This window comes from Pecten maximus, chromosome 12, assembly GCF_902652985.1.
Source record: "Pecten maximus chromosome 12, xPecMax1.1, whole genome shotgun sequence".
NCBI lineage: Eukaryota > Metazoa > Mollusca > Bivalvia > Pectinida > Pectinidae > Pecten > Pecten maximus.
The window spans coordinates 26480782-26505782 of NC_047026.1; the positions used below are offsets into that span (position 1 = coordinate 26480782).

General features: G+C 37.5%; 1 protein-coding gene across 2 annotated transcripts in view; it reads right to left on the reverse strand.

Annotated features, from left to right (window-relative positions):
* The window catches only part of LOC117339167 (kinase non-catalytic C-lobe domain-containing protein 1-like), a 77698-nt gene that overhangs the window by 23672 nt on the left and 29025 nt on the right, over positions 1-25001 (reverse strand). For both annotated transcript variants that reach the window (XM_033900605.1, XM_033900604.1), the window contains 11 exons: positions 14793-14848; positions 11343-11589; positions 9030-9616; positions 8280-8394; positions 8001-8137; positions 7525-7680; positions 7056-7139; positions 4852-6643; positions 3853-3985; positions 2288-3362; positions 1358-1490 (listed from right to left, as the gene is read on the reverse strand). In XM_033900605.1, coding sequence (XP_033756496.1) covers positions 1358-1490; positions 2288-3362; positions 3853-3985; positions 4852-6643; positions 7056-7139; positions 7525-7680; positions 8001-8137; positions 8280-8394; positions 9030-9616; positions 11343-11589; positions 14793-14848 — 4515 coding nt within the window. The remainder of the gene's footprint in view (positions 1-1357; positions 1491-2287; positions 3363-3852; positions 3986-4851; positions 6644-7055; positions 7140-7524; positions 7681-8000; positions 8138-8279; positions 8395-9029; positions 9617-11342; positions 11590-14792; positions 14849-25001) is intronic.

Below are 25001 nucleotides of genomic sequence, written 5' to 3' on the forward strand. Positions count from 1 at the left end.
CAGGACAAGATTTAGAGATTATCTCCCTTGTTGTCTATACAGGACAAGATTTAGAGATTATCTCCCTTGTTGTCTATACTGGACAAGATTTAGAGATCATCTCGTCTCTACAGGACAAGATTTAGAGATTATCTCCCTTGTTGTCTATACTGGACAAGATTTAGAGATCATCTCCCTTGTTGTCTATACTGGACAAGATTTAAAGACTTCTTTCCCTGTTGTACCAAAGATATAAGTCATGTTTGGCCACCCTGAATGACTGGTTGATATGACCTTCGACAGCCTTGGGTGACTCACACAGCTTACTTCTGACAGTATTGAGCAACTCAAAGAGCTTACCTTTTACAGCAACAGTGACTCAAAGAGCTTAGTTTAGACAGCCTTGTGCAACCCCCTCATTTTTTTTACCTTTGACAGTGAAGAGTGACTCACAGAGCTTACCTTTGACAGTGTAGAGTGACTCACAGAGCTTACCTTTGACAGTGTAGAGTGACTCACTGAGCTTACCTTTGACAGTGTAGAGTGACTCACAGAGCTTACCTTTGACAGTGTAGAGTGACTCACAGAGCTTACCTTTGACAGCGTAGAGTGACTCACAGAGCTTACCTTTGACAGTGTAGAGTGACCACTGAGCTTACCTTTGACAGTGAAGAGTGACTCACAGAGCTTACCTTTGACAGTGTAGAGTGACCACTGAGCTTACCTTTGACAGTGTATAGTGATTCACAGAGCTTACCTTTGACAGTGTAGAGTGACTCACAGAGCTTACCTTTGACAGTGTAGAGTGACCACTGAGCTTACCTTTGACACTGTAGAGTGACCACTGAGCTTACCTTTGACAGTGTAGAGTGACTCACAGAGCTTACCTTTGACAGTGTAGAGTGACCACTGAGCTTACCTTTGACAGTGTAGAGTGACTCACAGAGCTTACCTTTGACAGCGTAGAGTGACTCACAGAGCTTACCTTTGACAGTGTAGAGTGACTCACAGAGCTTACCTTTGACACTGTAGAGTGACTCACAGAGCTTACCTTTGACAGTGTAGAGTGACTCACAGAGCTTACCTTTGACAGTGTAGAGTGACCACTGAGCTTACCTTTGACAGTGTAGAGTGACTCACAGAGCTTACCTTTGACAGTGTAGAGTGACTCACAGAGCTTACCTTTGACACTGTAGAGTGACTCACAGAGCTTACCTTTGACAGTGTAGAGTGACTCACAGAGCTTACCTTTGACACTGTAGAGTGACTCACAGAGCTTACCTTTGACACTGTAGAGTGACCACTGAGCTTACCTTTGACACTGTAGAGTGACTCACAGAGCTTACCTTTGACACTGTAGAGTGACCACTGAGCTTACCTTTAGCAGCCTTGGGTGACTCAGACATCTTGCTGTAGAAGGTCTGTGATTTACGCTTCATTTTTCTCTCCATCATGAGTTGTTGTTGTATGGAGGCCAGACGAGACTGCAGACCAGCGGGGTCATCCTCATCCTGTCACACAAGTATAGTAACATCAGTGACATTGGACATACTATCTGATAGTCAAGTCATGGCAGTACAAGGTGTTGTCATGGAGTTATCATCTTCTCTAAACTTACAGATTTCATGTATCTGTGTGTACTGACTAAATACTTGGTGAGGGACATAATACAGCTGACTGACAAATTGACACGATTAGTGTTGATTCAAATCCTACATATTTACATATTCTTTTTTTAAGTTTTTTTACTTCATTATACATTGTAAAAATGGTAACTTTATTTACTTGACAATACTTACAAGAAAAAGTATACTAATTTATAATAATCAAACTTGTTGGCCTGAATTGAAGCATGCTAGAGGTATTAATGTGTCAGGAAATTAAAGTACACAAAGAAAAACTATGTGGTTGGGTAGGTGACTGTGTTCTCAACTACCCTACTGCCCTATCAGTCATTCAATTGTTCATTATTGATAAAGTCATAATCTATTGTTCTAATCATATGAACTCAATTCCTACTTCATGTAAGCTATGTCCCCATGACTACCAGCTGCAGAAGTGACTATTATATACATTTCAATACTTATTCAGGAGTTGCTACTCATTTTGTTGATTCATGCTTAAAAACTTGCAAAAGTCAATAGTACTTAATTTTAATAATAATAAGACGGAACACTATTTTCTTGTGTGAAGTGTCATGATTCCCGGGGCTGAAAATTTATGTTGTTTTTTTTTTTTTTTTCAATTTAATTCTGATCCAATAAATTACACAATATTAGTGTAAGAATTCTGTTTAAAGAGTACTTACAATCTCCTGTCTGAATTTGTCTAGTTCCTGAGAGCTGAAGAGTTCCATCATAGCACTATGAAACACAACATGTCCCTTCCTGTTTCGGAGACGTGTGTCAATGGGGGTATTGTCAAGGGAGAGCTGTGACATATTACGAGTCAAGTTTGTGACGGGGAGAACCTCCGCCACCTCACTACTATGGGACGATGTACTACCATCTCTGTGGATCGCCTTCAGTGGCCTGGGACCTGGCTGTACGTGGCCCTCAGCACGATTATTACAGTGGACCAAACTGTGACGTGGGGGTTTTTCTGGCGTCACCCGACGCTTCAGTTTTGACATGTCCGCATTCAACACATTATTAGAGGCTGAAACTTGACGAGTAGAAGGAGTAATGGAAGAATCAGGTGTTGCTTTTCTCCGACGGTCAAGGGACATACTTGTAGATGTGTTTTTATCAGGGGAGGCAACCCATGCATTTTGACGACCCTGAGGAGGTGGAGGTTTTTCAGATCCACTATCAGATACCTTTTCTTCATCTTGTATTAAAGAATTCGGATTGTTAGCATGACTGGTTTTCTCTGGCTCCCAGTCACGAATCTGGGGCACCTGAATGTTTCCATTCTGTAGGAGTGGATTTTCACCGTTAGTCATGTGCATCTGTAGTCGCGGGGAAATATCTGTGTCTTTTCGTAATGGATGTACCTCCATTGATGGTGTATCATAGCCAGAAGTTCGTAGATTATATTCGTGACTATTTCTCGATTGTTGTTTTTGTCTGCGGTGAGGTCGACGTTTACTGTATTGTTCTGTATCTGAGGAATCAGATGTGTTGTGATGCAGAGCTTTCTGTTGCTTCGACACATGTCTAATTTTTTGTTTATCAGCAGGACGTGGCATATTTTCATACGTGGCATCCAATGGCAGTTTCTTTGGAGTCTGAGGAAGCCCAGACTCAGACGGACTGGATGATGAAATGTTATGGTAAGGATCATCCAGGCCAGGAATCAGTAGCTGGGCTGATGGACTTTGTTGCTTGGAAACAGGGCTCTGGTTGTAGGATTTGGCACTCTTTTTTATTAATCTCCGCGACCTAAACAAAGAACATGTATTTAACATTTCAAATCATAAATAGAAATTTATTGTTTATTTGAATGAATTGTACCATATCCTTGAGACTTGTTATACCTGTATCGCTCATCTGGATATTGCAGTGTTTTTGACAAAACATTACACATTACAGAAGAAGGATTTTAAAGCATTTGCTATATATTCCCTATTTGGTTCACCCCTCTTGCCCCTAGGGGCCTGGACCAACAGTTTTTACAAAATTGGTTTCTCTTCGGCATATGATGCTTCAGAACAATATATCCTTTATAACATGTAGTGATTTAAATTACCTAATTCTATTTCCCCTGTTTAGCCCTCCATTTCAAGCCCCACGGAGGCCAGAGTCACCATATATGTGATTTGTTCCAATTCCCCAAAGGATGCTGCTGACCAGATTTGGTCAAAATTCATTCAGTCTTGCTCTATCGTGACAAGTGGTGATTAAAAGGACTATTCTATGACCATATACTGACCCTTTGAGACCATTGGCTGCATCATATAAATTAAAGAGAAGATCTGAGCCCCAGTAGAGATCCGAGTACTTTTCTGTAACAGCACTGGCAAATGTGTCCAACTTCAGATTACCCAGCGATGTGATATACTCCGCTGCAGGAAAAATCAGAGACATATCAAATTAATCTGGTTAAATTATATGCATTTTGTATATTAAATCAAAAATACATATTAAATATATTTATATATGTATATGAAAAATGCATCATTAAATTTTTTTTTTAAATTGCTAGAAAAGAAAAAAATTCAGTGCTTGCAATTAGTTCAAATTTCATGATCTATTCTTAATATGCAAATGAGTTATCTCCCTTCAAACAGTAAAACCATGAATGGTGGCAATGACAACACAGTGGTTTTAAGTGCCAGACTTCTACATAGTAGGAACTAGCAGTGAGATCAGTTCTCTATACACAATGAAACCCCATTATCTCTATACACACTGAAAACCCCATAACCTCTACACACTGAAAACCTCCATAACCTCTACACACTGAAAACCCCATAACCTCTATACACTGAAAACCTCCATAACCTCTACACACTGAAAACCACATAACCTCTACACACTGAAAACCTCATAACCTCTACACACTGAAAACCTCCATAACCTCTACACACTGAAAACCCCATAACCTCTACACACTGAAAACCCCATAACCTCTACACACTGAAAACCCCATAACCTTTACACAATGAAAACCCCATAACCTCTAAACACTGAAAACCCATTATCTCTACATACTTTAAACCCCATGATCCCCCCAAGATACACACTGGCAAGAGGCCCATTGGCCTTAATAGTCACCTGAATTTTGATATATTTTGGCAAATTTTATTCCAATGACTTAAATTTGAGGTCAATGCCCGAGCATGCTATAGGCCCAATCAAATCTTTAGGCCTCTTGGTTAGTAAGAAGGTGTTTAAAGATTTTAGCACAGGTGGAGGCTGAAAAACTTACCCATAGCGATGTCCTCAACACCATTTTCCATGTATCCATCAAATGCGAACTCCTCACGCAGCAGGTGAACAACCTGCCCCAACTTTTGTTGTTGTTTCACATTGACATTACTAAGCAAGCGTTCCATGAGACTACCCGGGGGAGGGGGTTTGTAGCCAGGGTTCATACCACTCACACCACTGTCTTTTGAGGGGGAGGGGGAGGAAGACTGAGAACGAGTCCTCGGTGGATGGCTAAAATATTGGCCCCCTCTTCCTGGACCATTCTCTGGGTACCCTACAATGGTCCGCGGTCGGGGACTGTTTGTTTTGGAAGACTGCTGGTAAATCTCACTATTTACATTTCTCTTAGGATCACGCCTGTTTGTTGTGAGCACAGAGTCATCATATACATGGCCTGGGGCCAAAGTCATTGTTCCCCTCCGACTAGCTTGTCCATCTGTGCCCTGATCTCCTTCAAGGTTGTCGAGGGCATGAGCAGACTTGCTACGCCACAAGTATTCACCCTGGGGTTGACTAGATAGAGGGGAAGCCTTCCCTTGGCTGTGTCCTGTTCTGATCCCCGCTGTCTTTTGAAGGAGGCCACGGGCAGTACGACCCCCATGGGATCTGTTACTGTTGAAAGAACTGTTTAGAATTGCACTATTATCGGCAGAGGAATTGTCTGAGTAAAGATGCTGTTTGGGACTTCTTGCTGAGTGGACACTGTGGTTGTCACAGTTGCTGCCTGAATGTGCTTGGTCTTCCCCAACAAGGGGTCCAATGGCCTGGGGAAGAATCCCTGTGGGGACAAGCTGTATAAAACCTGTACGAGGATCCTGTTGTAATTGAACCTGTAGGGGATATCCCGGCATCAGGCCCCCGCTATACTGCTGGGGCCCAATGGGCACACTTAAGTTCTGGCCAATCAGGGATGGCTGAAATTGTGTGGGTAGAGTTAAGTTAGGCTGTTGTGGAGTGACCGAGGGCACGGCAGTGTTAGATGATGGAGAATCTATCTGTGTCTGTCCTTCCATCACAAATGAATTTTGTTGTCCAGGAATCTGACCTTGAGGTTGACCTTGAGGTTGACCTTGAGGTTGACCTTGAGATTGACCTTGCATTTGAACTTGTCCTTGAGTAACATTTGGAGTGTTTTGATTTGGCGACTGAGCCATTTGACCTTGAAGAAAGTTTGCGATGGCTGAAGCTAAAGCCTGTGTGTCAGGAACTGCCCCTTGTTTCTGTATTTCAGACAGAAGGGACTCTAACGGACCACCTGACTCAGACTTAGTGTCACTCGAGGACTTATTATGCACATCACTTGTGTCATCACTAGATTTCTTACTTGTTCCGTTGGCAACCTTTGGACTAACACTTGGGGATTTCGACGGTTTCCTTGACACTTTTACATCAGACTTATCCTTGCCTGGCTGACGATGTTGCATTAAATTTTTCTTCAACTCTTTCAGTTTTTTAACCACTTCTTTGTCCTTATCATTTGGTTGGCAATCCTTTGGACTCTCCTGTTGCTTAGCAACTTCTTTGCCCTCTGGAGCAGGGGTCACAGACTGCTGAAGGATGATTGGTTTGAAATGAGTAGCTGATGACATGAACTGTGACGGCAATCCAGAATGACCATTGCCATCAGGTGGATTTGATAGTGGTTTAAATGCTGTTGTGGATGAACTGATTGCAGCAGGACGAATAAGTGATCCTCCTTGGATTGACCGGAAGGCAGATCCATTGGACAACTCAGGAGGATCCTGGATATTAGGGGGATCACTTGGCATGGGAAAGGCCATCTTGTCAGCCTGTAATATCACAAATTATAACATTTATAATACCATCATATTGTAAAACACAAATACAAACATATCAAATGCCACTTAAACCTTAGTGAGTTCAATCCACTTTAAAGTGAAGATGAACGAAATACTCCATACTCAACACAGTCCTATTCTAATTAAAAACTCAAAATGAGGAGTCAACATTACTCAATTGACTCCAACATGGCTTAAACTCAAATGAGTCCAATGCTAATATACCACTTAACATCAAATGTGTCATGTGTACCACTTCAACTCAGTTGAGTCAGACAAATTATATATATGTACCTGTATACCACTTCCTGATACAGTATTGGAACTCTCCTTTATTAGAAATCAACAATAATACTGGGACTGGTCTACCTTAAGTTTGTTTACACCCAGTGGGTATACTTACCACTTTTTCAAATGCCTCCTGGTAGAGAGCCTGACAGATGGAGCTGGAGGGTATTCCAAGGTCACACTCATGCTCCCCACATGCCTGGTAAGGTCAAGGTCATACATTTGAAATTGTCAATATATATTTATCATTAAAATTAGGCACTGCAGATTTAAAAAGGGGATCTTCATACAAATAGTGGGACATCAGTGTGAAGTTAGAAGAATGTCCTGTTTTTGTTTGTCTTAATTGAACAAATATTCTTCTGTGATTAACCTATCACACAAAGTATTAGATGTTAAGAATGAAGAAAACATCAAACTTATCCAATGCAACTGATATTGATATATGGTGTATAAATAGCAGCTAGCATTCATCATTAAAGTGAGGCGAGACAGATTGGTTTCAGCTGTCGTTTTTTGCCTTTGATTTCCACGTAAATCTCATTTTTCACCATTGTTAATTACATATTCCGCATTATCCTCACCTCAGATACATCATCGATGGAAGGCCGTTTGTCTGGGTCTTCTTCCACCATCTTAGCCAGAAGATTCTGCAGATCGTCACCGACGCCGGAAGCTTCTGTTGAATATGTGTTCCCAATCGCAAACTTCATGGTGACACCCAGTCCAAACAGGCACATCTGTGTATGAGATTTGGATATTTTATGATATTTCACCCCTAGCCCAGGCAAGCATGTTTGTGATTGAGATTTGAATATTTTATGATATTCCATCCCTAGCCATGCAAGCATGTCTGTGATTGAGATTTAGATATTTTATAATAATCTACTCCTAGTCCATGCAAACATGTCTGTAATTGAGATTTGGATATTTTATGATATTCAACCCCTAGCCCATGTAAGCATGTTCCATATGTATACATCAAGGTCGTCCAAGAACATCTGCAAATGAGACAAGTACACCTCATTTATTTCCACATGGTCTCTGAATTCAACCCTACCTTGTCTGAGAGCTGTCCCTTCTGTTGGATTTCAGGAGCCATGTAAATCACTTCCAGGGGTTTATCTTCTGGAATCGCTTTGAAAGCCAGAGCACCACTCTCCCTCAGGATCAGAGTGTCAGGAGAAAGGTAGGCCGCTGTTGTAGAAAATTATAATTATTATTTTAGATTTTTATTAGATTGAAAACACATCAAATTTGAAATTCACAGAACAAACAAAATTATGATTTTAGTCGATCTTTTTTCTTTTCTTTCCACACAAAAAAAGTGTCAACTCACGTAGATGTTTTCGTTTCTTGTTCAGTGCGATAGTTCCCTCACGACAAACTGCCCACACCTCATCCTCCACCAGGGGGCGCTTCAATGTCTCTAAGATATCACGCAGTGAAAGACCCTTTGAACAACAGTGAAATCAAGTACATTGTATTAAAAATAAACCCTATAAAATCCTAGTACCACATTAGTAGCATATATTATGTAATCAACGTCAGTCTGGGGCCTGACAACAGCACCACAAACAGATGTAAGATAGTTATGTACACCCATCCAAATTTTTGACCAATTTAAGTCCTACCTAAGGGGCAATTTGTGTCTTTTCACCATATTGCAGTATGGTTAGTATAACTGAAATAGTCCCAGAATCAATAGAATAGAAACAAATAAACTGAAAAGTTTGCTGTAAAAGTTGCAAACATGTGAAAAGTTTGCAAAAATGAAATTTATTTTTCACACAAATCGAATTTATAGCACCAGTCTCCACAGGAACATTTCTGGATAGAATCAAAACAGTGATTTAAACCATTTTTGAAAAAAAAGTCTAAAAATACAAATTATTTTTACAATTAGAACTCATATCATCAAAGTTTCTGGTAGGTCCCATAGAAATGAAGATAATCAGTCAAAGTAATTCACACTTTTACATGGTTTTTGACTGTTAGTAGACCTCTGAAGAAACTTGCCCAAAAATGTTTTCAAGCAACTGTGCAGGTGTTAAAAAGCTACAAAACCTGTACAATCCTATTGCCTTACCTTGTTTTTACGAGGCCTCTTTCCTTGTGAATCTACAGCACCTGAGGAGTGGCGAGCTTCAAGACTAGAGTTAACTGCCCCTGAGAGAGGTGAGTCCTTGAACTTTGACCCTTCTAATACAGTATTACCATGCAGCATCTTTTGATGGTCACTTTGGTTAGTAGCAGCTGACTCACAACCTTCTGACATGTCATTATTTGTCACATTTTTATTAAGGTCTGGTTTCTTTGGCACAGGTGGTTTCTGCTGGTATCCATCTTTAGAGCTGTCTTGAGAGGATCGAGATAATTTCCTTGCAGCAGGAGTTGGTTTGTTACCTCGGTTACCTGTTGGCATTGGAACCCCTGTGTGTACCCCACGGACAGGCATGTCTCCGTCCTCTGTCTGCTCGGTCTCCGGGGCAGTCGTCTCGCCCTCAGTTGGGCCTTGTAGATGTAGGGGTGTTGAATGTTCTTGGGGACCAGGAACTTCTCTGACCCCAGTATCTCCGCTGACCTCTGCCCCAGGAGCGGAGATCAGATTAGACTGGGACTGTAGGTAATCGGCTAAGCTGGCTGTTACATCGGCTAAACTCACTGTGGCTAGGTCTAAAAGGAGAACAGGATAATATCAAAGATTTGATAGTTAATTATGAAATACTTCAAATTTTGATTTCTTCAAGATATCACACAAAGGTCAATCTTACATTTGTGTTTCTTAAAGTATAAATATACATTTGTTCTATATGTATTCATCAAGTTCATATTCCGTGTATATATTCATTCAACAGCTGAAACCTTTATGAAGAGGGTACCTAATGTGATGGATCCACAAAAACAGACATTTCTAACAGATATTTCAGTGATTTTACTACCTTGTCAGATTAATTACACAGGTAAAATCTACAGCATCAACCAACAATTTACTTATATTCTGCTACTTTGGATGAGAAGAGAACATTGGAAAAAACCTGGTGGTGTAGGTGTAGGTAGTGAACCATAACTGAACCTTACCTGGTGGTGTAGGTGTAGGTAGAGAACCATTACTGAACCTTACCTGGTGGTGTAGGTGTAGGTAGTGAACCATTACTGAACCTTACCTGGCGGTGTAGGTGTAGGTAGTGAACCATTACTGAGCCTTACCTGGTGGTGTAGGTAGTGAACCATTACTGAACCTTACCTGGTGGTGTAGGTGTAGGTAGTGAACCATTACTGAGCCATACCTGGTGGTGTAGGTGTAGGTAGTGAACCATTACCGAACCTTACCTGGTGGTGTAGGTGTAGGTAGTGAACCATTACTGAACCTTACCTGGTGGTGTAGGTGTAGGTAGTGAACCATTACTGAACCTTACCTGGTGGTGTAGGTGTAGGTAGTGAACCATTACTGAACCTTACCTGGTGGTGTAGGTGTAGGTAGTGAACCATTACCGAACCTTACCTGGTGGTGTAGGTGTAGGTAGTGAACCATTACCGAACCTTACCTGGTGGTGAAGGTGTAGGTAGTAAACCATTACTGAGCCTTACCTGGTGGTGTAGGTGTAGGTAGTGAACCATTACTGAGCCTTACCTGGTGGTGTAGGTGTAGGTAGTGAACCATTACTGAATCTTACCTGGCGGTGTAGGTGTAGGTAGTGAACCATTACTGAACCTTACCTGGCGGTGTAGGTGTAGGTAGTGAACCATTACTGAACCTTACCTGGTGGTGTAGGTGTAGGTAGTGAACCATTACTGAACCTTACCTGGTGGTGTAGGTGTAGGTAGTGAACCATTACTGAACCTTACCTGGCGGTGTAGGTGTAGGTAGTGAACCAGTACTGAACCTTACCTGGTGGTGTAGGTAGTGAACCATTACTGAACCTTACCTGGTGGTGTAGGTAGTGAACCATTACTGAACCTTACCTGGTGGTGTAGGTAGTGAACCATTACTGAACCTTACCTGGTGGTGTAGGTAGTGAACCATTACTGAACCTTACATGGTGGTGTAGGTGTAGGTAGTGAACCATTACTGAACCTTACCTGGTGGTGTAGGTAGTGAACCATTACTGAACCTTACCTGGTGGTGTAGGTGTAGGTAGTGAACCATTACCGAACCTTACCTGGTGGTGTAGGTGTAGGTAGTGAACCATTACTGAACCTTACCTGGTGGTGTAGGTGTAGGTAGTGAACCATTACTGAACCTTACCTGGTGGTGTAGGTATATGTAGAACCTTACCTGGTGGTGTAGGTGTAGGGAGTGAACCATTACTGAACCTTACCTGGCGGTGTAGGTAGTGAACCATTACTGAACCTTACCTGGTGGTGTAGGTGTAGGGAGTGAACCATTACTGAACCTTACCTGGCGGTGTAGGTGTAGGGAGTGCGAATGTCTGTGCGATGTCCACACAAATCTCCTGAGAAGACTTTCCTACAAGTTCCTCTTCACACAGTGTGATGATATCCTCCAGAGATGGTCGGGATGTTAAAACCTCTGCGGTCATACACCCAAACAGGTCCCGTAACTCTGGTGTGATTTCGGGTCGGGCTGGCTCAACATTGTACTCCGCAGCATAGAGCAGGGTCATCCCCAAGGAATACAGATGGGACTGTCAAGGGAGGTAATTATTTTAAGAAGGGGAATAACTCATACATAAAGTCATAAAAAGCTCAGATAAAAAGTTGTGATATCTCAGTGATTTGGCTCAATGAAGCATGAAGACCAAGCATCACTTTGTAATTTGAGTGTAGATTACGTCTCATAGATCTATGTGATAAACCAATTCTTGTGACTATGTAATGTGGAATTTATTAAAACTCGTTAATAAATCTATATGCCACTTACCTAAAGGCTTGTGACATATATCATATCACTAAGCATTGAAGATGATGGAATGAATCACTTTTGTTTTATAAAACTACTTGCATTTTATGATATGTTGTTTTCAGATTTGTCAGCCAGAATTAAACCAGAACACCCTTTACATACTTGTTTAGGAGTTCCCACAATTTTCATGACCTATTAGAAAGTCAATCGGACTAAACAACTATATTTGTGTCATTTAATGTACCGTAACATCAGATATTACCTACAGTGAGAAATAGGTTGGAAAGGAGTGGATAAGTGGTAGCTATATAGCTTCTTGTTATTTTTCTCTTCACGTAAACTTTAAAATATCCCGCATTTTTACACTCAATTTTTGTTCCTCACAAAATCTTTTATAAATTTTCCTGGATTGCAGAAGTTAAAAGCTTTGTGTGAATATCAATATAAGGTAACTCAGTTATAAAATTAAAAGACTTTTTAGGATTTAATCCTACCTATGAAGATATGACTTTCCATGCATATTAAACAAGAGGCCCACAGGACCTGTATCACTCACCCAAATATTTCAATGATTATGGCAAATACTGTCCGAGTCTGTGATCTCAGTGCCACTCAGTATCATGCATAACAGTCAACACTTAAACTAACATTTAGCTTTCTGGTTCCAAACATTTGACATTTGGACTTCAAATTGCTCACGTTTGGCCCCACCCCTCAGCCCCTTGGTTGGTAAGCATGACCACTTGTAGAATTTTGAATCCTCATCACCTCAGGAAGCTTTCAGTCTAATTTAGTTAAATTTTGATCAGTGGTTAAGAAGTCGTTCTAAGAAACTGTTGACGTATGGACATTACAGCAGAGGAACTATGGACGCCACAGTAAGGTTCACCTTGGTGGTGAGTTAATACATGTATGTAAGCGAGTAGATAATGTCGGAAATAATGTGATTAAAATGATCATACTTCAGTGATTAATGAGTGTAATTACCATCTTCTTTCAATCATTAATTAAAGCACTCCACAAAGGCATCCCCTTGAACAATACAAAAAGTTTTGTTGACAAGTCAAGCCTTTATTTAGAATCATCCTCCTATGTTGTTGGCAAGAATGGTGACTAATCAATACAAGTTAAATATTGGACAGTTTTATGTATTGGCATTCATTGTGTAAATCAAACAATAACTTCACAGGAAAGTGTCAAATGTCATCAGTGTTACCTATACAATCATACTCTAAGTAGAATTATACTGTTTCAACAAGTCTCCATAGATATTGTTGAATAAATTCAATTTGTGTCAACAGTTTTAAAAATTCACCAACACTTGTGAAATGACTGAACTGAATATTAATATCATTAATTCAAACTGTTATAGCTCTTACTTGGTTTCAATACAGACTTCCATGATGTACAAAAGGTTTCGACCACAACCAGAGGTATGTGATCAGCTGGTAGAATTGTTTATAACAACAATTTCAGATCCATTCTATAGACAATTTGTTACATGTTCGATATCCACCACATGTGAAAATTGGCAGTAATCTCCATGAAAAAAACCATAAACCATAAACTTGACATTATACTTGACATGAATTTACTATAATATTTTGATGAAGTTTAATATAAAAGGTCTGTTTTATTATAGAGCTTGTGTTCAGGTCAGGTTGGAAATGCTGACATTGGGCCATGACAAGAATTAGTAATTAATAAATAAATATGGCAGAAAGGGAAGTAATACATTTAATATTAACAAAACATAGCAATAAACAATATAGTACAGACAATGTACAATACAGTACAGACAATGTACAATACAGTACAGACAATGTACAATACAGTACAGACAATGTACAATACAGTACAATACAGTACAGACAATGTACAATACAGTACAATACAGTACAGACAATGTACAATACAGTACAGACAATGTACAATACAGTACAGACAATGTACAATATTGTACAGACCATGTACAATACAGTACAATACAGTACAGACAATGTACAATACAGTACAGACAATGTAAAATACAGTACAGACAATGTACAATACAGTAAAGACAATGTACAATACAGTACAGACAATGTACAATACAGTACACACAATGTACAATACAGTACACACAATGTACAATACAGTACCGACCATGTACAATACAGTACAGACAATGTACAATACAGTACAGACAATGTACAATACAGTAAAGACAATGTACAATACAGTACAATACAGTACAGACAATGTACAATACAGTACAGACAATGTAAAATACAGTACAGACAATGTACAATACAGTAAAGACAATGTACAATACAGTACAGACAATGTACAATACAGTACACACAATGTACAATACAGTACACACAATGTACAATACAGTACCGACCATGTACAATACAGTACAGACAATGTACAATACAGTACAGACAATGTACAATACAGTACAGACAATGTACAATACAGTAAAGACAATGTACAATACAGTACAATACAGTACAGACAATGTACAATACAGTACAGACAATGTACAATACAGTACAGACAATGTACAATACAGTACAATACAGTACAGACAATGTACAATACAGTAAAGACAATGTACAATACAGTACAGACATGTAACATAACTGGTTTATGACTAATGAACTAGCAAATTAATAAAAAAAATGTTTAACATATCATGATCATGCATTAGGAATTGTTCTTTCTTTTTTTTTCTTTTTTCATTTCATTGATGACAAAAACTGTCCAGACTTGTGTAAGTAACAGGTTAAATTTAAACTCAACTATCTCACCATCTTGTAACATTTTATCACAGCTACAATTTTTTGTATGTGTATAGGCAATAAAAATCCCAGCATTACTTCCTCAGATGCAGGTACTTATTTTTACAACTGGGTAGAATAAAACAAGACAAATCAATGTACCAAGTACATATCTATTAATTCTAATCTGATCTGTTTAAATCTTAGTATATCAACATACCTTGTAATTGTTGGTGACATCGCTGAACTCCGGAGGTAGATACAGAGGTTCTGGATCTGTAAACAAAAAATCTCAAGTAATTATATAGAACATAATTCTTTGAACCAGTCTGAAAATTTTTTGTATTGGCTGAAATCAAAGAACAATTTTGGTTTCTTTGTTTGCTGGGTTCATTGCCCTGTGAACAGCCAGGGTCATTTTGAGGAAGGGTCTCATTGTAGTAGTTGGTGGCTACCTCACTGAACAACATATAGGAGGCCCGTCAAATGCCATCCAGAGCAATTAGGGTAAAGAGTCTTGACCATGGACACAACCACGACAATACAGATAAGCCTCAGCTTCCTGAAAAAAACACAAACCAACCCCGTTAGGCATCACTGAACCACGCACTAATGATCATCACCTGAGATTACATGGCCGGCGCTCTAACTGACCGAGCTATCTCAGCCCCAATCAGATAGCTTAATGAGAAATGGTGAATGGGGGCAGAGGAGGGGGTGGAGGTTAGAACAAAGTGAAATACAGTATGTCCATCAGAAAGCATGAAGTTCACAGAAAAGATCTGAAATATACATATATTGCTCTAATATCATCTGATATCTCTTTGATGCAAGGGATAAAAATCAAAAATAATATGTCAGTAGACACAACATACTTTGGGAATCCATGGAGACTTTATGATCAAAGTGATTGCATTTCAAAATAGGTTTGGATAGCTCATAATATACTGCAGAAATCAGTCAAAACAGAAATTTTATTTTCTATATAAAACAAACATCTTTTTCCATCAAAATATCATTTTAAGGTTGTTTGCGATAAATCTTACCCCAAATAAACAAGCTTCGATCAAAATATCATTATTTTAGGGTTGTTTGTGATAAATCTTACACAAAATAAACATATTTCCATCAAAATAACATTTTCTTAGGATTGTTAATTAAAAATCGTACAATTTACCTTAAATATCTGCTATCAGCTAGTGACAAGAAATGTATTTCTACACAAAACAAACATCCACAACCATCTGAGAACTGAATACCAACTTAACAAACAGATCTCAGACTCCAGGACAATACTGACAGGACAGACTACATTTGTCAATTACATATTAGTCTATATATTCCTGTAGGTATACTTATTTTATCATAAAAACAACAAAAGCTTAAATTCACCGTTCAGAAGCAAAATAATCCAACAGGGAATATCTCAAAACCAATTCTTGTTTGTTTGTGTTTGTAACATTTATGAGTTATGAAAAATTATATCTGGCAAATTTCCAAATAGCATTAAAAGCTTCTTAATAGGGTCTTAAAGTTCATACTTATCATGAAAATTGAACGTCTTTCAAAAAAAAGTATATTTTTAATTGCTTAAAATGTGCAAAAACCGAAGGAAATTGCTGTATTAAAACTTCACAGATCAGTTAACTGTATCAGATTTAAATTCTGGCTTTGAACTTGTCCCCAGTTCAATTTCTGATACAACACAGCATGAACAAACAGTCTTCTCAAATATATGTAAGTGTAAGTCTACACGACCATACTTAACCCAGACAACGGGAAAAAGCCTTGTTAGGTCGCACAATCTAAAAATTTGTTAAAAGTTTTTTATCTCCATCAACATTTAGTGGAAATTATAATTCATTTAACATATTACATAAATTTTTTATTAATATTTAAATCATCAGGGCGGTATTATTTTTCATGAAAGTAGAGAAAACTTTAATTAGAATGATAATAAAAATAATGAAGCTAACAAGGGGGCACATTATCAACTTCCATATGTCCAGCACTGACATCTTAATAAATTTCCTAAATATCTCTGGTTTAAGTTGTCAATCAGGCTCAAAAATTGCATTCAAAGGAAATATACAGTTCATTATTTCAATTCAGATACTTTTATCATATATCATCAATCTAATACTCTGTATCTGTCGACCCCAACAGCCTTCCGATTTACCAGTTATAACACACATCTGATCACATACAGATGTGTTCTCCAAGGGCCAATCGTCGGTAGATTATCTGCCCAATAAAAACTTGTCTAATTTCTTAAATAAACATTGGGTTCGAGATGAAAAAATATTTTCTTAGCATATTGTGCCTATAAGGTCAATCGTGAACTTGTGGATATCAAACGGAATCTGATGGTGATATACTTCCATTTGTTCTGCTTCGTCAATATATTACCTTACCAAACAAAACACATAATTATCATATCATAATTCTTATATACCGTAACTTCCTTTGGTGTAGTGATACGAAGAACAATGTTCATGACGACGTCACTAAATTACATCGTGTTGTCGGATGTCACTATATAACGAGTATTTTTGACATCATAGAAATTCCTGCTAGTGGATTAAAAAACCTGATTGATCAATATAACTTGGTAACTTGGAACAAATTATATAGTTCAGCTATACAAAATATGGTACCAGTATGGTGGAATATGTTGGTGGTTAAAATGGTGAACTTAAATTGATGATTTTTTTTTTTTATTTCCATGAACTATATTTTCTTGCCGAGAGCATTTGCCTGTAGCCGTGGGTGAAAAGTAAAACACTATGCATTGCTAAACATTTCGTTGTCATAAAAAATATTGAAAAATAAAAAATCAATCAGCTCAAAATGTTGAACTTCAATTTCACTTATGAAATAAATGTAATGACAACATAATGTCACAAACAATATCAAAATATTTCACAATTAAATGTGATGATTACAGGTTGAGGACATAATTGATAAATTATTTCTATGATAATTCAATACAATATTGTTTTACCTGTAAAAAATTGTCATATCAGGCTGTCCAAATATAGTCCATGTAATATCGAATTACATAAAGTTCACCAATTTGTATTTGGTTACAAGAATTCCTCCACGATAATTGTTTAAAGTACAGTGTGATGTCATATTACCAAGCAGAACAATTTACAAGGGTGTTGGTATAGGCCAGGTCGTGTTAATATTGACACCCAGCGCATGGCCTGTCTGCTCAGACTACACACAATTGGACATACCAGGGGTACATGTTTTACAAGATTTAAGGACAGGCTACACTAATAATTAGTTTCTGGTACAATAAAAGTATAGTTACCATGTTGTAATTTGGTATCACTGCCAGCTAATATACAGCATTCACACCGGTAATAAAAGCACAAGTTTTAAATCCACTGGTAACAACATTAGAAGAGGCAAAATACCAATATGAATCAACACATCTATAAATGTCCTTACATGGACAATTATCTCCTGGAAATACTGCATTGAATGTCCATTTTAGTAGAAACCTGGACAGGTTCAACTGAAGGCCATGATGATGTAACAAGAATATTTGATTTCTAGTGGTTACCCAGTGTAAATCAGGTGTTTTTTGTAATTACATCTGATGGATGTATGCCCCGGAGAAATCAACATTGGAGCTGTCCAATAGGAGGAAAATGATGTCAATGCCAAGTTTTCTGTCAGTTTTTTATTTTTTTTTTTTTTTCAGATATAATTAAATGTAATTAAGTCATTCAAATAGATGTTAAGATAATTTTTGCATGGTTTTCTTTACTGGCAGTAATTAATATATAAACATTTGTGTAAATATCACACGTGTTCCCCAAGTAAACTCAAAACACTGGTACATTTATTGGGTTGAATTATCATCATTCAATGATTCTGAACAAGAAATTGATCGAATTTCTACAACACATGGATATTGATTTATTTATATTGCCAGAAGGTAAGGGAGACAACTGCATTGTGTAATAGAAGAGACAAGGCCCCAGGATAGAGCCTTGAGGATCTACTGTACATTTACTTAACTAATATGCACATTTCAGTTTCTCTCATTTTTTTTTTAAAGTTCTTCAATAATCTAAACAGGAGTGATATACAAAATAATTTCTAAACATTTGAAATTAAGAAAATCCCTAGATCTTGTTTTTGCTCCAGGTCAATTGAGTATTGGACCATTGTAGATATCTGATACAGGTATTGTTGTGGGTTGGACATAGCTGACTACATAGGATAGTTTCTCTCTTCTCCCTATGACATCCATTTTAGGTCTCCCTTTGAAACAGCTACCCACTTTGAGTAATGGGAAATACTGTGTATTTTCTCTAAATCAGCTTATTAGTCCTTGTACACCAATATTTAATTAGGAATCCTGATTAATCAGTATGATACCGAGAATTTAGAGCCAAATGATAAAGATCTGATATGTTTATATGTCACTGATAATATCTTACTAACAATAGCCGCAAGGACACAACATTATTATTGTACACCTAAGCCTCGTGTCTGTCTTCTTCGCATGACTTAACAGTTAGCTTTACATTATACACATTCTAACATTGAGTCTCTTTAATTCAGTTGTCCCACTAACCAGTCACCACTAATCCAGTTGTCCTACTAACCAGTCATGACCACTAATCCAATTGTCCCACTAACCAGTCACCACTAATTCAGTTGTCCCACTAACCAGTCACCACTAACTCAGTTGTCCCACTAACCAGTCACCACTAATCTAGTTGTCCCACTAACCAGTCACCACTAATTCAGTTGTCCCACTAACCAGTCACCACTAATTCAGTTGTCCCACTAACCAGCCACCACTAATCTAGTTGTCCCACTAACCAGCCACCACTAATCCAGTTGTCCCACTAACCAGCCACCACTAATCCAGTTGTCCCACTAACCAGCCACCACTAATCCAGTTGTCCCACTAACCAGTCACCACTAATCCAGTTGTCCCACTAACCAGCCACCACTAATCCAGTTGTCCCACTAACCAGCCACCACTAATCCAGTTGTCCCACTAACCAGCCACCACTAATCCAGTTGTCCCACTAACCAGTCACCACTAATCCAGTTGTCCCACTAACCAGCCACCACTAATCCAGTTGTCCCACTAACCAGCCATCACTAATCCAGTTGTCCCACTAACCAGTCACCACTAATCCAGTTGTCCCACTAACCAGCCACCACTAATCCAGTTGTCCCACTAACCAGCCACCACTAATCCAGTTGTCCCACTAACCAGTCACCACTTATCCAGTTGTCCCACTAACCAGCCACCACTAATCCAGTTGTCCCACTAACCAGCCATCACTAATCCAGTTGTCCCACTAACCAGTCACCACTAATCCAGTTGTCCCACTAACCAGCCACCACTAATCCAGTTGTCCCACTAACCAGCCACCACTAATCCAGTTGTCCCACTAACCAGCCACCACTAATCCAGTTGTCCCACTAACCAGTCACCACTAATCCAGTTGTCCCACTAACCAGCCACCACTAATCCAGTTGTCCCACTAACCAGCCACCACTAGTCCAGTTGTCTCACTAACCAGCCACCACTAATCCAGTTGTCCCACTAACCAGCCACCACTAATCCAGTTGTCCCACTAACCAGCCACCACTAATCCAGTTGTCCCACTAACCAGTCACCACTAATCCAGTTGTCCCACTAACCAGTCACCACTAATCCAGTTGTCCCACTAACCAGCCACCACTAATCCAGTTGTATACTAGGGACAAGTTATAACAGTTATTTCCTATCATATATTTTAGAAATGACATTTATCATCATTTATTTTAATCAAGGTTATATTGTATCAGGAAAACAAATGAATAAAAAAAAACATGCAGGTATATTTGATTTACATTTAAAACATGCTGACAAGTCTTTATTTTTACTGGTTACAGTCAGGTATATAGAAGCTATGAACATTCCAAGATTTAATTAAATTGACACAATTAAATGTGTTTTTATCACCAATCAAGGCCAAAGAACATGCTTGTAACAGCGCCGTGTCATGTTACTGACAATGGGTCATATATTACAACAAAACTATATCAACACCTAGTTTAAACACCGACACAATCTTAAACGATGCATAACAGAGAAGGTGGCAGTATATCAAACATATACTCTACAGACCATAGATATACTCTACAGACCATAGATATTATCTACAGACCATAGATATTATATATATTATCTACAGACTATAGATATTATCTACAGACCATAGATATTATAGATATTATCTACAGACTATAGATATTATCTACAGACCATAGATATTATATATATTATCTACAGACCATAGATATTATAGATATTATCTACAGACCATAGATATTATATATATTATCTACAGACCATAGATATTATAGATATTATCTACAGACCATAGATATTATCTACAAACCATAAATATTATAGATATTATCTACAGACCATATATATTATAGATATACTTAACAGACCATAGATATCATAGATATTATCTACAGACCATAGATATTATAGATATTATCTACAGACCATAGAAATTTTCTACAGACCATAGATATTATAGATATTATCTACAGACCATAGATATTATAGATATTATCTACAGACCATAGATATTATAGATATTATCTACAGACCATAGATATTATCTACAGACCATAGATATTATAGATATTATCTACAGACCATAGATATTATCTACAGACCATAGATATTATAGATATTATCCACAGACCAAAGATATTATCTACAGACCATAGATATTATCTACAGACCATAGATATTATAGATATTATCCACAGACTAAAGATATTATAGATATTATCTACAGACCATAGATATTATAGATATTATCCACAGACCATAGATATTATAGATATTATCCACAGACCAAAGATATTATCTACAGACCATAGATATTATCTACAGACCATAGATATTATAGATATTATCTACAGACCATAGATATTATAGATATTATCTACAGACCATAGATATTATCTAAAGACAATAGATATTATAGAAATTATCTACAGACCATAGATATTATCTACAGACCATAGATATTATAGATATTATCTACAGACCAAAGATATTATCTACAGACCATATATATTATAGATATTATCTACAGACCATAGATATTATAGATATTATCCACAGACCATAGATATTATAGATATTATCTACAGACTATAGATATTATCTACAGACCATAGATATTATAGATATTATCCACAGACCATAGATATTATAGATATTATCTACAGACCAAAGATATTATCTACAGACCATAGATATTATAGATATTATCTACAGACCAAAGATATTATCTACAGACCAAAGATATTATCTACAGACCATAGATTTTATAGATATTATCTACAGGCCATAGATATTATAGATATTATCTACAGACCATAGATATTATAGATATTATCTACAGACCATAGATATTATAGATATTATCTACAGACCAAAGATATTATCTACAGACCATAGATATTATAGATATTATCTACAGACCATAGATATTATAGATATTATCTACAGACCATAGATATTATCTACAGACCATAGATATTATAGATATTATCTACAGACCATAGATATTATAGATATTATCTACAGACCATAGATATTATAGATATTATCTACAGACCAAAGATATTATAGATATTATCTACAGACCATAGATATTATAGATATTATCTACAGACCATAGATATTATAGATATTATCTACAGACCAAAGATATTATCTACAGACCATAGATATTATAGATATTATCTACAGACCATAGATATTATAGATATTATCTACAGACCATAGATATTATAGATATTATCTACAGACCATAGATATTATAGATATTATCTACAGACCAAAGATATTATCTACAGACCATAGATATTATCTACAGACCATAGATATTATAGATATTATCTACAGACCATAGATATTATAGATATTATCTACAGACTATAGCAAATTGATAATGTTAAAGGAAATGAAAACTTCAATGAAACTCTCAATTTACACAGTTTATCATCAACATTATAGCAAGAGAAATATAAGAAGTAATCACAATCATAAATCTAAAAGAATTTTCTTTATCATTTAAAGTTTATGATTAAGTTATTGATCCCTGGTAGTGTGGGTTTGTGTGGTAGGGGAGGTAACTCAATTTTCTAGCAGGGTTAAAGTTGTTAATTTTATTGCTTTATAAAATGTACAGCTTTTATTGTCATCCTACATTGATGTGAAACTTTGTTTTTTTTACACATATATCAAATTATTTTGTGAGATGTTTTCATATTATTTTGAATCATTAAAGCTTTAGTATAAAATTGTTGATGTAATGAAATAGAAGTTTAAGTACCTCAGTGATTTCAAATAAAATTTGACAAATATTAAATTCTTACACTTGAACCATTCAAAACTTTCAGACATCCATGAAGTTTTATTTTTATTATAAAATTCCTGGCATATCTTTGTTTCTGTTTTTATACTTATATTTTATACTTTAAAATACATTATACAAACACTCATCATATAGGCAGTTGACTGAAGGTTTCCTTCCTTGTACATAATCTTTATAGTCATATTGAAAAAAAAATAACCGTATTAAATCTACAAACTGCCCCAGCCCTTATCTTTTTCAGCAGTATGATTGAAACATATCTTTTTGTCAACTGACAAATGGATTGTCTAGAATTCCTATAAATTAGTAAATCTTCTTTATTTCCTTAAAGGTGCTACAACTCTTAAAGCTGTATTTATGATTGATTGATAATAGACTGTTGTATATTTCTATATAAAAGTTATATACTTCACACATTATTACCACCCTCCTAAAGTTTGATGTTTTCTTTTTATCCTGAATAATTAAGTGAATAATTACTTGCATCCCACAAAAATCTACTGTGTTCCCCTTCTCTATTTTGTATGTAATTTTAGAACTATTTTTTTCATTTGTTGGTTGTTTTAAAGATTCTACGTCTCTTTTCAGTGTTCAGCCGATGTGAGGGGGCCAGTGCCTGGGGCCGTCCTGGGGCCGTCGGGGCCGCTTGTGCCTGTATCCCCCTCTGTGGAGATCGAGACTTGTCTCTCCTATCCATCCTGTATGTCCACAGGGCCGGACAGTTCCCTGGGACAGACGTGGGCGTGGCTAGGTGGTCCTTCTCGGTCCTGTGTCAAACTCCATATAACATTTCTAAACCTTTGGTGCCGTGTATTGTCGTGACAAACAGTGTTTAAACTTTCGTCACTGTATAGCATCTCTAAAATCAGTAATATACATGTGTACGATGTGTGGGGAAGGGTTATTACATTAACTACGGTACAGATACTCAGCTTTAATATTAATGCAAATCTTAATATAGAAGAGTCCTCTATCATATACTTGATGAATGGCAATAATAAATTGCATTTCTGAGCAGCTGAATGATGTGTTTCCTTCTTGCTGAAAATTGTCCACTTGTTATATGGTGTCATAATGAATTCATATACCTACAGTTATGTTGTTCCTCTTATTTGGGTATGCTTTCCTAGGTACTGTTTAATGACAGTAAGTATCAGCATGATTGTCAGTATTACCTCATGAGAAATATGAAAGAATCAGGCGATCTTTAATTCCCCTGAAATTCATTATCAAAAAATTGGGGAACCCTTAGCCAAAAGGTCCACTTGCCCCTATATCCCACATCAAAAAGGTACCACACCTTATAGGTCAACCAGCCCCTATACCCAACATCAAAACAGTACCACACCTTATAGGTCAACCAGCCCCTATATACCCAACATCAAAACGGTACCACACCTTATAGGTCAACCAGTCCCTATACCCAACATCAAAACAGTACCACACCTTATAGGTCAACCAGTCCCTATACCCAACATCAAAACAGTACCACACCTTATAGGTCAACCAGTCCCTATACCCAACATTACGGGGTACCACACCTTATAGGTCAACCAGTCCCTATACCCAACATTACGGGGTACCACACCTTATAGGTCAACCAGTCCCTATACCCAACATCAAAACAGTACCACACCTTATAGGTCAACCAGCCCCTATACCCAACATCAAAACAGTACCACACCTTATAGGTCAACCAGCCCCTATACCCAACATCAAAACGGTACCACACCTTATAGGTCAACCAGCCCCTATACCCAACATCAAAACGGTACCACACCTTATAGGTCAACCAGCCCCTATACCCAACATCAAAACAGTACCACACCTTATAGGTCAACCAGCCCCTATACCCAACATCAAAACAGTACCACACCTTATAGGTCAACCAGTCCCTATACCCAACATCAAAACAGTACCACATCTTATAGGTCAACCAGTCCCTATACCCAACATCAAAACAGTACCACACCTTATAGGTCAACCAGCCC